General features: G+C 41.3%; 1 protein-coding gene across 1 annotated transcript in view; it reads right to left on the reverse strand.

The window, feature by feature from the left end:
- Positions 1-15068, reverse strand: part of MCF2L2 (MCF.2 cell line derived transforming sequence-like 2) — a 306850-nt gene that overhangs the window by 149259 nt on the left and 142523 nt on the right. The window contains exons 14-15 of the mRNA XM_034780536.1: positions 6746-6852; positions 2647-2735 (exon numbers count right to left, since the gene is read on the reverse strand). Of these exons, the coding sequence (XP_034636427.1) occupies positions 2647-2735; positions 6746-6852 (196 nt within the window). The remainder of the gene's footprint in view (positions 1-2646; positions 2736-6745; positions 6853-15068) is intronic.

Genomic DNA, 15068 nt, shown 5'->3' on the forward strand with positions numbered 1-15068 from the left:
CTTTTTGCTCATCCCTGAGGTCCCATGTTGCATTCACCTGCCTTCCACGGGAGGACTCTGTGGAAGACTCTCTTAATGATGTAGTGATATGGGCTTTGTGTTTCCTGTTAACTGACAAGTGAGATTGTAAGATGAACAGCAATGTGTTCACTCCCGAAGAACTGAAAGCTCCTCCAGGTTGCTTTCCAACAAAATTAACATTTTCTGTAACTTTCTTTTATGAAACTCCTCATTATAGTTGTTTTATTTTAAAGCCACGCAGAGACCTTAAGTAAGAGAGGAACAAATGAATGTTCGTATTTGGAAGAGGACCGTTGTTCCTCCCAAATGGAATATTTTGGCGTCTGTGAGGTAGGCTCTTTAACTCCAGGAGCAGTGCTATTTGCATTCTAAGGCCTTGACTACACTGGCAATTCACAGCACTGCACTTGCTGCGCTCAGGGGTGTGGAAAAACATCCCCCCCCCCCCCCCCCCGAGCGCAGCGAGTGCAGCGCTGTAAAGCACCAGTGTAATCAGCGCCTGCAGTGCTGCACCCTCGCTCGCAGCGCTGCAAGCTATTCCCCTCGGAGAGGTGGAGTACTTGGAGCGCTGCGAGAGAACTCTCGCAGTGCTGGCGGCGCGACTACACTCGCGCTTCACAGCACTGTGAATCCGCAAGTGTAGCCAAGGCCTAAGAGAATGTCTCTACTAGCCTTATTGGGAACAAACAGAGTTAAAGATCTACATGGCTGCTAACCTTCAAAAGTGGTAACCCTTGCAATACTAGGAACAAAATTAAGTTTTGAAAATTCTTTAAAAATTGCTGTTCATGGAACTAATTTAGAGCATCCACACTACTGCTCTGTTAATAAGTTAGAGGAGCAGAGATTGTTAAGTCTATGTTCAAGACTGCTACTTCTCTCTCGAGACTTGAAGACTTTTAATATTAGTATTAAAAGATGTCAATATTTTTAACTCACTACCTTTTAAAAAGAAATCATTTTTAGTTGGTAACTCTCATCGACTTCAGTGGAAGCTAGGAGACTAAATGCCTTTTAAAGGATCTGGGACTGTGTCTTAAAGCTTTTTGGGGAAAAAAGTTTTAAATTGTGTGTTGTGTGGTGTTTGTTTTTTCCCCCGTAATCCACCTGAGGATGATTGATTGATAGATAAGAGTCTTTTTAGTTTGATACACTTTCTCCCTTGCTAAGGGACTATATACTGGGAAACTGACATTGCATTTGACAGCATTTTGTATATAAATTAAACTAAATGAAAAGAAAAAATATATATTTTTTTAACTTTAGGTGTTACTACTAATAATAGTAAAGGCAAAATTCAAACAGAAACATGGCTCTTCAAGTTGAATGTTTCACATTCACCATAGATAACATTCAGTCATACTACAGTTTTAAATCCATATTTATTGTGGAGTGGATTTGCAAATCTGGCCTGGAGGAGAGAAAATCATTGAGAAAACAATCTCTTCTAAGGTTCTGACTCGTGCCCATCCCCAAGGGGATAAGCCCCTGACTAGGGGATATGAACATGGAAATGACATTAGTTAATATAGATTCATTTCAAATAAACAAATAACCCTTGCACCTTTAAAATCTGCTGCCTTTATAATGATATGGGCTTCAAGAACAGTATCTTTAGCACCTGTAATGTTACGTAAATGGAAATATAGGCTTTATTGTCTACACTCTATTGTAAAAACTTTTGTATTGAATAGTAGCATTTTTAACAAGTGACCATGTGAGGTAATAAATAAAATGCCTACATACAGTAGAGAGGATTAAAAAATGAATAGGGAAGATAAACCGGACTGTCTCCAATAGTGTTTCACAAACAAACATACTAAAGTTACCTTTCAGATTAAATATTTACCTGTTTTTTAAATCTCTCTCACAAATCTAGGTTAATTACTATGAAAACTATAAGTCCATTAGACAATTTTGTATGAAGATCTAGAAGATAAACAGACCGTGAAGAGTCAATGAGACTACACCTAGAGGGAAGGAGGGCTGGATCAGTTGAATTTCATTATCCTAGATTTAATGAAAGTAATTCTATTTTTTCACATACAGCCATTGGGTATTTTTACTGTCAGTATGGTTTGTGTTCAGGATCATGCACTCAAACTTAATTTCAAGTTTATTTCACAAGTCTTCCTAAAATGTAGAGACAGCAAGCCAGTACCATGTGTACTAAAAATAACAAAATGCCCACATACCTTTAATGTTTCCTGGTCCCACACAATCTTCTCTTGCTAAGGAGTTATTTAAACCCATGATACTTCAAGATATTTATATATAAACTTCTTGCTGATGAATATGCAAGCTCATTCTTAGTTAAGACCACAAGTGTCATTTTATGTAAATAATACTCCTAATTTTAAATTGAATTGATTGAAATGCAAAGTGAACCTCCTTTACTTAGAAAAATATACTCTCCCTCATGCCTTGGTTTTGATGACTTTTCTTGGGCAGAATCCCAAATGTTTTTTAATATGGTGGGTGACTGACTCTCCTAATGAATGACCAATCTAGTCTTAGAGAAAACATGTACTTTTGAGGGATGTACTATCACTGAATAAACAAAACCTGCCTTCTATTAAGGCAAAAGGAAAACGTTCCTACACCAAGACACATCTGCATCCTTACCTCCTCCTAGTGGAAAGATTCTCCTCGCTTTCACTCATCACAAGGACTCTGCTGGACCCACCTTGACTGGCTTCATGCATCACTTCAATCTGAATTAAAAATAAATTTTAAACATTAAATAGTTGCAGTTTGCTGACTGAAGGCTCACCTTTCAGTTGCTTTTTAAAAAGCAAAAAAGGCAGAATTTGACACTATATTTTAGTAAATCAGTTGGCAGCTTATATATTTAACACAACTTTGACTTCAATAATGTATAACGTGCTTTTTATTTAAAGCTAACTTCTTACATTTTCTAGAATATTTTATGACTATATGTATTGTTTTGGCTCTGAATTGTTCCATTTCTCCTACAGTGAGGGAAAACTACTCTTGATACTAGAGATATTCTTGGCTTCTTATAAAGTTTTTATAATCTTCATTCTTCGCTCATAACATATGAGATCAATGTTGTTCTTGTACCGGGAGCAACTCTTCATACTTATCTGCCTTGAACAGGAATATCACAAACTTCATTCAGTATTTTATGGTTGCTTAGCACGTTATTAGGCATGGTGGGGTTTTTTGTCTTGCCTGAATGACATTCCCGTTCTTTAACTGAATGCGGTTTAGCTTGTCTTCGGATTTCAAACTTTATATACAATGTAGTACAGTGAATTCCAGGGCATTATGGGGTTTTCTTGTTCTTTTTGGAACTTTTAGAATCGTTTTGCCATTCTTTTGATACTATTTCACAGGCTTCTAACACCTTGGATTTATAAAACAGGAAAGGGTGGATACTGAAATTACCCATGGTTAAGCATTGCACTGTCAATGATCTTTCAGTATTTAACACCATGAAGTAGCTTTTATACAGTGTAGATAAATATCAAAATACTTTCTACACAAAGAGTTTGGTAATTCTCATAGACTTCAGTGGAAATCTGGGGTTCTCTGCCCTTTTCTGGTTCTGAAGACGTGGGCCAAAACTTGCTTGCCTTACTCTCAAAAGTAATCCCTCTTAAATTCAGTGAGACTACTCATGTGAGCAGAATATGCTCTTTCAGTAGTGTCTTCCATGAAATTCATTCTAGTAATTAATCTCTATCCTTAGAGGTTTTTAAGGCCCGGCTTGACAAAGCCCTGGCTGGGATGATTTAGTTGGGGTTGGTCCTGCTTTGAGCAGGGGGTTGGACTAGATGACCTCCTGAGGTCTCTTCCAACCCTAATCTTCTATGGTCCCTGCCCTGAAGAGCTACCTTACTAACTTAGATGAGAGAAAATAGGACAGCAGTTCAGGTAAGGGAGTGTTTGGGAAGACCACTAAAGGAGAAGTTTAGGAAGACATGCATTTAAGGAGCCACTCAGAGGGGAACCCTCTACTTAGCAAACAAAAAGTGAGATGTCTTATGGATCTAGAGGATCACAGGAGAGGGCATGAAGCTGAGGCGAGGGAAAGGACTGGAGAAAACAGATGGCTGTCAGCAGAGTAATAGTTAATTATACTTGTATATTGAGCTAGAATCAGGGAGAAGGAATCTCTTCTTCACTTTGCTTAGTATCCAGCTTTTAAAATCAGGTCTGGTCAGGAGTGGGAGAAAGCACCATGATGCAAATGAACTCATTCCTAGTGCTTTTCACCTTTTGTACAAGTGAGGTCATAGTGGTGAGCCATACTTTTGTCTGCCAACTAATGGTCTGGAGAAAAAGAAAACAAGAACTAATCCAACAACTAGCACCCCATAAATGTGAATCATGCCACTTTCTAGGAGTGTTTCAACAATGCAGCTGCATGAGTACTCTGTGTCCAGTAAGAAGCTGCAATTGTTTGTGGGTGCAGTAGAAAAGAAAGTTTTGAAATACTGTACATCTGGAAGGCCGATCAGAGGAAAGAATGGATCACTTTAGAATGACGTTCAGACATTAGTCATTTCCCTCTAGTTACAAAATAACAGTGTGCTAGTATGTCACCTCTTGCCTCGCTAATAAAACTACTTTTAGATTTTTTTCCCCAGAAGGATGTATCTATAGTCCAAAATACAAAGCAACGCTGCCTAATATGGAAAAATGGGACAACTGTGATTAGCCTCATGCTTTTAGGGGCCATGCTCAAAACAAGATGAATACCACCAGCAGCGCCCTCTCCTGCTTTTACCAGTGCCTTCTGAACCCTAGCTGTCCTTGTGATTTCCCCCTCCCCTGATCCACCTCCATACTTTTTAGGTAGAGTCCAACAGTTAATGGAGAAGTAGATCAGGCAAAGAAGGTAAACATTAAATTGAAAAGTCTTTACATTCCAGTAGACAGAGCTTTGTACAGGCAACTTTGGGCTAGTTGTGTATAGAGTGGGCTTATATTGGCATTTAAAGAATCAAATTGTCATGTAAAATCTGAATGAAGCCTAAGGATGTTGCCTGGCTGTATGTCTTAGGACAAAGTAAAGATAGACATGGCCTAGTCCACATAGCTGGTTGAATCCAGTACGAGTGGAAGCTACAGCAGAAAGGAGCCACCTTTCCAGTGCATTCGGAGGGATGGTGGTTTTTCTAGATTTTAGTTTGAACAGGCAAGTGAGAGATGCCTGCTGCTGGGTTCAATCAAGCTCTGGCATTCTCTTAAGTTCAAGGTGAGAAATTGTAGCGGAGTTACTTATTCAATGAGTACCCAAAAGTGTGCAAGGTGCCATATAGACAAACTAAACACCATCTCTGCTCTAAGCAGATTGCAATCTCAGAAGCCAAATGAAACTGAGGGAAGACCAAACAAAGGAGAAGGGCACTGTAGGGGAATGGGTCAGTGTCACAAAGCTACGATTAAGTGACTGGTGGTGCATATAGCTTTACACTTTTTGTAAATGTGTAGATGGCTGTGCGCTTCTTTGACCTTTTGCCATGCAGCAGCAGGTATTAGTTCATTTTGTTTTTATTTTTGAAAAGTATTTAATGAGTAAACTTCTTGGGAGATAGGGGAATCCACTTGATATGTCTCGTTTAATTTTTATCTCTAAAAGGGGCTTGGATACCACAGTGATGGGTGGGATGAGATGAGATCCTGAATAGAACAGAACACCAGTTTTACGGGGTTAATTTGACTAAGGTGATGTTAGAGTAAGATTCCCACTTTAGGCAAAAAGCTACAGTATAACACGAGTGGGCAAACTTTTTGGCCCAAGGGCCACATTGGGGGTGCAAAACTGTATGGCAGGCTGGGTAGGGAAGGCTGTGCCCCCTATCTGACCCCTCCCACTTTCCACCCCCCGACTATCCTCCTCAGAACCCCCCACCCATTCAAACCCCCCTGCTTCTTGTCCCCTGACTGCCCCCGCCCCTGACCTCCCCCTGGGACCTCACCCCCTATCCAGCCCCCCGTCCCCTGACTGCCCTGACCCCCTATCCAGCCCCCCTGGCCCCTATCCACACCCCTGCCCCCTGACAGGCCCCCTGGGATCCCACCCCCATCCAACCACCCCCTGTCCCCTGACTGCCCCCAGGATCCTCTACTCCATATCCAACCCTCCAGACCCCTTACCATGCCGCTCAGCGCAGCATGGCTGGAGCCGTGCCTCCTGGCCGGAGCCAGACACGCTGCCCTGCATGAGTGCGCAGCCCCGCCACCCAAAGTGCTACCCGTGCAGCGCTGTGGCTTCAGGAGAGGGTGGACAGCTGGGGAGGGGCTGGGGGTTAGCTAGCCTCCCTGGCCGGGAGCTCAGGGGCCGGGCAAGACAGTCCCGCAGGCCATAGTTTGCCCACCTCTGGTAAGACACCTGAGAGCTAAGAGATACAAGGTGAGTGAGGTAATATCTTTTACTGGACTAACTTCTGTTGATGAGCGAGACAAGCTTTTGAGCTACACAGAGCCCTTCACAGCCCAATACAGCTAAAATTACGCTACATACCTGTGAGCTAATGCATTGTAATAAAGGATACATAAAGGGCCAGATATTTTTCCCCTCCCTAAAGGAATTTCAGCTTTCACCAGAATGCTTATGCTCATGAAACTGATGTATACATGAGACTGGGTGGAGGGTAAGTAGGGTATTTTAAAATGCATTTTAATAAAGGATACATAGAGGGCCAGTTGCATTCTATCACAGTAGAGACTGTTTCAATAACAGAGGTGCTGCTCTTTTTCTTCCTCGTTTCTTTTTCTTTTTGTTTTTCTTTTTTGATAATTCTACCTCAGAGATGGACTTTGGTGGACAGGGAATTTCTGCTGATCTCCTATTGGTAGCTGAGGGAATCAATAGAAATTACCATTAGAAAACTTGTGCTTGCATGCCTAAATCCTAGTTTCTATTGAAATCAATGGGAAAAGTTTCAATGGGGACTAAGATCTGGCCTTCAGTAAACTGGGCAATGGCAGGTAGTTTTAGCTTCCGGCATTATGCATAATATTAGGGGGAATAAATCAGAGCATTGTCTTAGGTGAGCTGTTAATAATTGTAAAAGCACAAGAATAAAAACACCTGACTTAACTATCCACACCCAACAGGACTGCTCGTCAGTTCCAGTTACCAGAGAATTCCCAACCATTTTAAAAGTTATTTTTGGCATGGAAATGGATGGGAATCTTGTTCAATGGGGTACAGTAGAATTGGTCCCCAAAAGAAGACCTGAATACTTTAACCACAGGTTTTCAGTGCATAGCCGTAGGAGGACTGGTTTTCTTTTGCACGCAAAGTATCTGTGCACTAGTGACGGATGGATGTTCCCACAGCTGCGATGCCAATCGAAATGTAAACATGTTATTTATTTATTTATTTTTACTGGGGACTTAGGGGAAAAAAAACTGGAAGGGATATTGCTCAGTGGCTAGAGACCCCAGTTTGACAAGAGACTCCATTGTGTTAAACTTCTTTAGTTTGGCAGCTTCACTCACTATGAGCCAACTGATGCTACGGGAGAATCAGCAGCAGGACTTGAACTGCGTGGCATATGGCTGCCATCCATAAGAAAATGTGTTCGAATGTGCTGAGGGAAGGAGATCCCTAATCCACATGAATCCAGCAAGCAATTATTCCTGTTATTTATAAAATAAAACTAGACAAACAAGTAACTCAGCTGTCCCATAGCAAATGAAAGTGCATTTTAAAAATGTAAGGTAAAAATCAGTCATGTTTAGCCTGGACCAGCACATTGATAAAGGCATAGTTACATGTACTGTAGAAATAAATCTGGACATCTGATGAAATGCTTAAAGCAGGTGGCAAAGGCCAAACTTGCTTCTATTCTACTATGCAGCCCTTTCAGTGTTTGTTCTGGGGAAATTTTTTAGTTAATTCACCTAAAGACCATCAAAAAATAAAAGCCAATTTTTTCAGATGTATTCCCTAATTTTGAGTGCCTCCTTATGTGGGCTCCCAACAATGAAGTTAATTATGCATCATGCCTGTAGGCCTGGCTTGCCAGGCATAATGAAACAAGGGGGAGGCCTGGTTTCTTGGACAACAGGATTAGGGAGGTAACTAGGTCAGCAGGCCAAAAATGGAATGTTTGTGCTAAGGTAAGTAAAGGGGTCGGTAAGCTAAAAGACAGAATGCCTGAGCTAGCTAATATCGGAACAACACCCAGGGAACCATTTACAGTACTAAGAACAAGATAACAATGGGCAAGATAAGTTGGGGGCATAAAGATGAGGTAAAGAGTAAAGCCGAACATTCACAGCGTATGGACAGAGCATGCTGTACGGGGAGTGGTTCTTGCAAAGTAACTAAGCCAATCCCAAAACATGTGATGCAATATCTATAAAGAAAGGGGGGTTTTGTGTAACTTTGGATGTGTGGTGTATATACTCTGTACCCACCCCCTATGTTTGAAGTTGATCAACTCAACATAGCTTTGGTATATGCCAAAAAAAGGAACCTGAATGACGAGACTAGAGTCGAACTGCATTCGCGGGGAACCGAGTGGAAAAGGTCTTGGAGACTACCCCCAATACTGTTCAGAGATGTTATAGACCCACAGCTCTCCCTGACACCTGCCCATCCTTCTTTGTGGGAGGCTCAGGGCAGATCGCTCTGGATGGAGAGGGCACAGCATAACAGAATCAGTAAAGAGAAGAACTGAAATGTCTTTCATTTTTCATAAATGTATAGAAGTTAGGATGACCCCACCCAATTATGCAGTCAGCCAGAAGGATAAGGTGTCTATCCTAGAAATGTATCAAAGAAGAAATACTTATCTTGTTATCTGTATGTGCTGCCTTTCCTCTTACCCAACCGCCCGATCACTGCACTTAGCAACAAAGCTTGAGATGGCCTTTCCCTAATCCCTTCACTTCTCTTTGCAACTCCTCACTCCGCATCCTGGCCCAAAACATACAAGGAATTTGCAAGTGTACTTCTCATGAATTTAATTATTTACACATGAAGAGTTTACAAACTTCATGCATAGGACAATTGAAGCCATTACCATGACTACAAAACAATTGAGTTGTACAGGTCCCATGACTGAGTTGAAATCCAACCACTGAGTGCTATTTGGTTTTCCAGTAGTTCCTTATTATGAGGTATCGTGGGAATCTTATTTGGTTTTGAGTACCATTTCCAAAAGCTACCTTCTCCAGCTTTGGAGAAGGACTGGAATATGGAAACAGCTGTTTCCTCTGGAAGGTGATATAATTTCACTTAGAAAATGGTACAACTAATTTTTGGAGCAGGAGGAAAAAATTATAAAGATTTGGTAGTAGTTAGTAAAATAATAATAATTTCCCCATAACTTTGAAAAGATCTCCCAAAAAACTTCCATTTTATTTGAATTTTTTGGGGAATTCCCTCCTTTCCTCCCTTCCACACAGTTTCAGGTGTTTCCCAACCCTTTTCTCTGTCGTTGATTCACTTCTTGCAGTAGAAAAGTGCAGTGAGAGAGAGAGTGTGTGTTTTAATTAAATTAAACATGTTTTGAAAAATTTTGTGGACAAATCAGAAGTTTCAACAAACAAATTTTCTGTGAAAATCCTAGGATTTTATCAACACGCCATTTTGTGTCCAAAAAAAGTTTGATGGAAAAACATTTCAACTAGCAGCTTGGCTAAAACAGTCTAGAACCCTGTTCATGTTGAACTGTCCCCCCCTACCTAAACCAGTGGTTTAGTCATCTGGATTGCTCTGGAAGGCCTGCTCATTTTCTAAAGTTGTGTGTGTTAAACATGCAAGAGCAGGACTCAAAGGAGAGGAAACACTGATATGAAACATAAGACCTTTGCCTAAAGCAGCACTGTCGGCAATATTGGCTACATAGAGCTAATCATCGCTCTGAAGGCTAGAGAATACTCCTATAAAAGTCCTAGCTAATAACAAAATGCAGTCAGTGAGGAGGAAGAAAAATCAATTATTCCTTTGATATCTTGACTATGACTTGAAGATTTGGACGGCTTCAGTTTATTCAGATACACGTGTCTTGGATATTTAACTTAAAGATGAGTTCCTAAAAAGCCTAACCACAGATCTTCTGTTTCATATCATTGTTTCCTCTCCTTTGGTCTCTGACCCAGCAAATTCCTAGGATCAGTATTTTAATTCAGAAGTTGCTTTACCAGTATAGTTTGTATTTCAAATGATGGTTGTAGACAGAAGCAAACAGAAGAAAGAAGTCCACACCATAAACTCAAAACCAGCCCCCTGTATTTCAGGGAGGGGTTTCAGATTAGATCTTGCATTCCAGCCTCACGTGCAAATTTAATTTCCACAGACTGCGGATTTAGTACATTTAAAACTGGAATGGAAAAAACACCAGTAAATGTCCCAGGCATTTTGGGCTGCATATAAAGAGAAGTCTCAAAAGGGGGAACAGTGGAAGCCTCTTGTTTTTGCTGATCCACTGCCTGGGAATGAATTTTACCCGGGGCAAGGAGCTAGCGCCCACATCCTCAAAAGTCTTAAGGCACCTCACTCCTATTGAAATCAATAAGCACCTAAACACCTCTGAGGATCTGGGCCTAGATGCCCTAATGCAGAAGGTCTTTTCTACCTCTAGACTCTGATTTTTGAGCCCAGTCCTGCACTCTGTACCCAGTTAAAATTGCCATCAAGAGCAAGGAGTACAGAACGAGGCCCCTCATAGAAGTATCCTTCTGTAAGAAAAGAGACCAATCAGTTTCTCAGTCTGCCATATGCTATTGCCACAAAAATGAAAGCCTCTTTTCTTCCTCTCCTCTGTATAGAAATATCGTGGGCTGTAAGAAGCTGGTGGTTTCCTAAACAGGCACTAATGGAATTCACATATTCCTACATCAGATAATCTCTCTTCTGTCCACCCCGCCTTCTCCTTCCTCTATTTTGCAGGATATATTCTTTTTATCCTCACGCCAGATGTTATTCATTAGTGAGTGAGTGTTATGTACAAGTAAGTGTAAAGAATGCCAAAAAGGATCCAATGAGCAGTCAGCTATATATAGCTAAGATGTAGTTTGTTTAGATTTTATTACTTAAAAGACTGAAAAGGATTCAGGTGTGCTTCCTCAAATGAACTCCGAGTTCTAAGATGCCCGGAGTATGAGTCATCTTGTTTGTCGTTGGTGTATAATGGATATAATCTACTATTGGACAGCACCCAGCTGATTCAATATTTTATTTTATCCGCATTGTTCAATGCGTGGACTTCGGCCTTATTTCTGGAACATCATTCAAACCCTGCTCTGAAGACTGAATTATTTATTTCCTCGTGGGGCTTTTCAATGGCGCTCCTCACTATAGAATTCGAGTGTTTCACAAACATAATGTATTTTCACAATATGCCTGTGAGGTGAGGGGATGGTATTCTCTTCATTTTACAGATGGGGACCTGGGGCAAAGAGATTAAGATCCAAAGTGTCCACTAATTTTGGGTGTCAAATGTGAGATGCCCAAGACCAGATTTTTTCAGAGTACTTAGAATTATATCACACTCTATATGTTCAAAAGCACAGGCAACCTTAATTATGGCATTTCCTAATTTTTGAGTGCTTGACTTTGCATCATTGTAATGTTCTTCTAATATAGTTTTTTGTGTGTGAGTTCTTTGCTTTTTTAAAAACCTACCTGAAAAAAACAAATATTCTATCATGTGGAATCACATTTACACCCACATAGCACCTTGGTAGGATTGGAACATTTAGACCAATTGCACATTCTTTGTTAGCTCAAGTGGCAGAGCAACTGGTAGCAGTAGTAGGTTGTCGTCCTCTATATGGTTCACCAGAGGAGGATGACACACACTTTATCAGCAAATATCTGTGAAACTCACTGGCATGAAGGAATACAATTTTAGGAGAATTCAACTGCCAATTCTAACAGGTCTCTGCTGAATGTATGTAAACTGAGATGTTTTTAAAAGGCTTATAACTTGTAGACAAATTTGGGCATTTTTTAAAATAGGAAGAGCAAAAAGGGCTTGAAGGCCAGAGCAGGGCTTGCCACTTGCCTAATTTCAAGCCCTTGATCCAAAGTGCAGAGGTGCCTGAGCTTCTCAACTAAATGCTTGTAAGAATTTTTTTAACCTGAGCAAACTAATATATCTTCCCCTAATCTCATTCAGGAAATGGCCAAACCATGGCTGCTGCCACTTTCCAAAATAATTCAGCATGAGGTAGACACCCTGTAGGGAAAACTTCAGCCCAAATGTTTGAAGTTTAGCAGCCTTATAAGCAACTGAAAACAGGGTCTTACAATGGGAAGGGTCAGGCAACATTAACTGTGGATGGCGCTAACAGATCCACCTATAATACTTCATAGCTCAGTAGGTTCCTTCCCAAACTGCTTTACTACTGGTGTGCCAGATTGACCACAACAGATTGACCACGCTAGCCCTATGCCAGTTTACATCAACTGAGGATCTGGCCCTCTATTTACAGGAATTCCATCAAACACTGCACTGCAGCCAGCAAAAATTTAGCCAACTCATCAGCATCTCATAAATTGAGTTAATTGGAGCACAGAAGGAGCCCATTAATTTTCTTGTCAAGTTGCATCTCTTTCTTCCCCAACATACATGCAGGGATGAATTCTGCCCTCAGTAACTACCGTGAAACTCTCAATGGAAGTTAACCTCAACAGGGAATAAACTGAGCTAACCTCAGAGTAACATGCATTTTTATGTAGTATTAAAATATAAAACTCAAAAAGATTTACAGGGAAATCTGTCTGAAGTGACCACCCAAAGGGCCAGCAGAGGGCTGTTGCCTCCTTGAGATGGGTCTATAAGTAAAGCATGAGCAAATTTCCACAGGCAAACCTCTCCCTCAAGAAAAAGAGGAGCGGACGTGTTTTTGTACGGAGCATCATGTCTGTTCCACTCGTGGTTTTTATTCTTTGATTAGGTAGGTGCAGGCGTTTGGGCCAGCTCGAGGCCCAGGTCTAGTTGGTAGATCAATTTGTGAAGTGAGATGTTTCAGAATGAAAGAGGGTATGGACTGAAGTATTAAGATTTTGTCCCTGATGCTGCAGTCCAGCAGAGGAAGACTTGGCACAAGTCCGGAAAGAGTGGGGGGAAAAGACAGTTTTGAGCCACTTGTCCATGCTCTACCCTCTCCTGAAGGCTGCCCTAAGCTATGCCTCCTGCCAACAGCCCACAGAGGCCATTATGACAGCTGGGGATCAGCTAGGCATAGGTCACACCCCATTTCCCTGGCCATGTCCCCTGCACTGGCATGTAGGAGTGGGTGGCCCAAGTTTCTGCCCCTTCCCTCACACATGGCAAAGAAGAATTTCTTTTTACCGAGCAGGGTGTGTGTGGGGTGGGGAGAGGGGGGAAATGTCACAATAAAATTCACAAGAACATTTCATGTATGACCCTCAGCACCACCACTTATGCCCTTTCTTTGAGCATTCTGCATTGGGTGAATTTCACTTTTGTCCCTTTCCTTGGAGGATTCGAGTGGGGAACATGATCAGGATTTTGCTCTGGAACCAGGGACTGTCTTTCCAGAGAGTTGGCAGGTGAGAAACATATCTGGATTCCCCCCCGCCACCACCCAGGGGAACTCAGATAATAGTCACTTTGTGGCACTTCTGTGGTCTAGCTAGATAAGCAGGCTATAGAGTATGAGCCTTACTTTCAGACCTCCAGCAGCTATTAACCAGATCTTATTTATTCACCTGCCTCCTTATTTGCATAGAAATTCTATCTCTGAATGCAGTAGTTTCCTGTTGATATAATATGCTTTGCCTGTGATCAGGAAGATTCAGGTGCCTCAAACAACGATGAGTTACAATATCTGCCATAAACAGCACTGGCACCCTCTCTTCCTTCCCCAATTGGTGCTCAATAAATCCTTCCAGTAAAAATCCCCAACCCTGCAATGGGATCCAATGAACACTCACTGACTTCAGTTGAGCTTCACAGAGCTGCATGGTTCTGCCCACATAGATCAGAGAAAAATACTCAGCTAATATATTGGCTTGAAGAAAAAGTGGGACCTACATTTGAAGTACTGTGCCTGGAAGTACTGATCCTCTTCATATGTAGAAAGGATGTTAGGGGCAAGAGAGGACAGCTGGAGGAGATATGGGATATGAGGGAGATCCCACACTGGAGCCATTCTTTTTAGGTGATGAGTCTGAAGAACTGTCCCAGATTGAGGTGTCGATGGAGGACATTTTGGAACAGATTGATAAACAATAATCAATCACCAGGACCAGATGGGATTCACCCAAGAGTCCTGAAGCAACTCAAATATGAAATTGCAGATCTGAGATGAAAGTCGGTTCAGAAATCCAATGAATGGCATTTTAGACATTGAGCAAGATGGTGCCATTTTAAAAACGAAATTGTCACTTTCTGGCCATGGTAGTTGAACTGTGGTATTTCCTGTTCCAAGCCCAGGAAATACTGCAGAAAGTCAGCTATGTTATTCACATTGCTGAAGTTGCGTAACTAAGATCGATCTCCCCCTGTAGTGTAGACAAGCCCTTAGTAAGCTAATCATTAATGCACACTGTATATTGCAATCTAGGTATTTAACTAGCTCTGATCACTGTAGTATATGAGCATCATCATCTGAGTAGCACTACCCTGGTCTAGTATGAGGGAGGTGGTAGTGTGACTTTCAGGACCAGTGAATACTGTACATCTCCCCAATATATCACAGTTCTAGAAATATTTGTGAATAACTTGGGCTTGCTGATCATTTGCAACACTATACACAGGGTTCAATAGTCATCTGTATGTTTCTGTCTAATCAGTTGTATTTTGAGCTCTAACATAAAATCCACAGAACCACATTCTAGAATCAGTTTGGCTTTCTGTGTAAAGAACTGATGGCATCAGATGGCCCTCATGAACAAAGGCTCCAGATTATTTAAAGGGTTGTAATTTACACCATCTGCAAAGAAAATATGTCCTTTGTTATATATATTTAATTCCCTCTGCTTCGCTGTACAGTTGGAATATTATAAAATTGTACAGTTTGTGTGCGCTCTGGAAATGACTATAAGGTGCTGATAGGAAGGGAGTAAAATTACGTCTTGGACC

Source organism: Trachemys scripta, chromosome 9 (genome assembly GCF_013100865.1).
Source record: "Trachemys scripta elegans isolate TJP31775 chromosome 9, CAS_Tse_1.0, whole genome shotgun sequence".
Classification (NCBI taxonomy): domain Eukaryota; kingdom Metazoa; phylum Chordata; order Testudines; family Emydidae; genus Trachemys; species Trachemys scripta.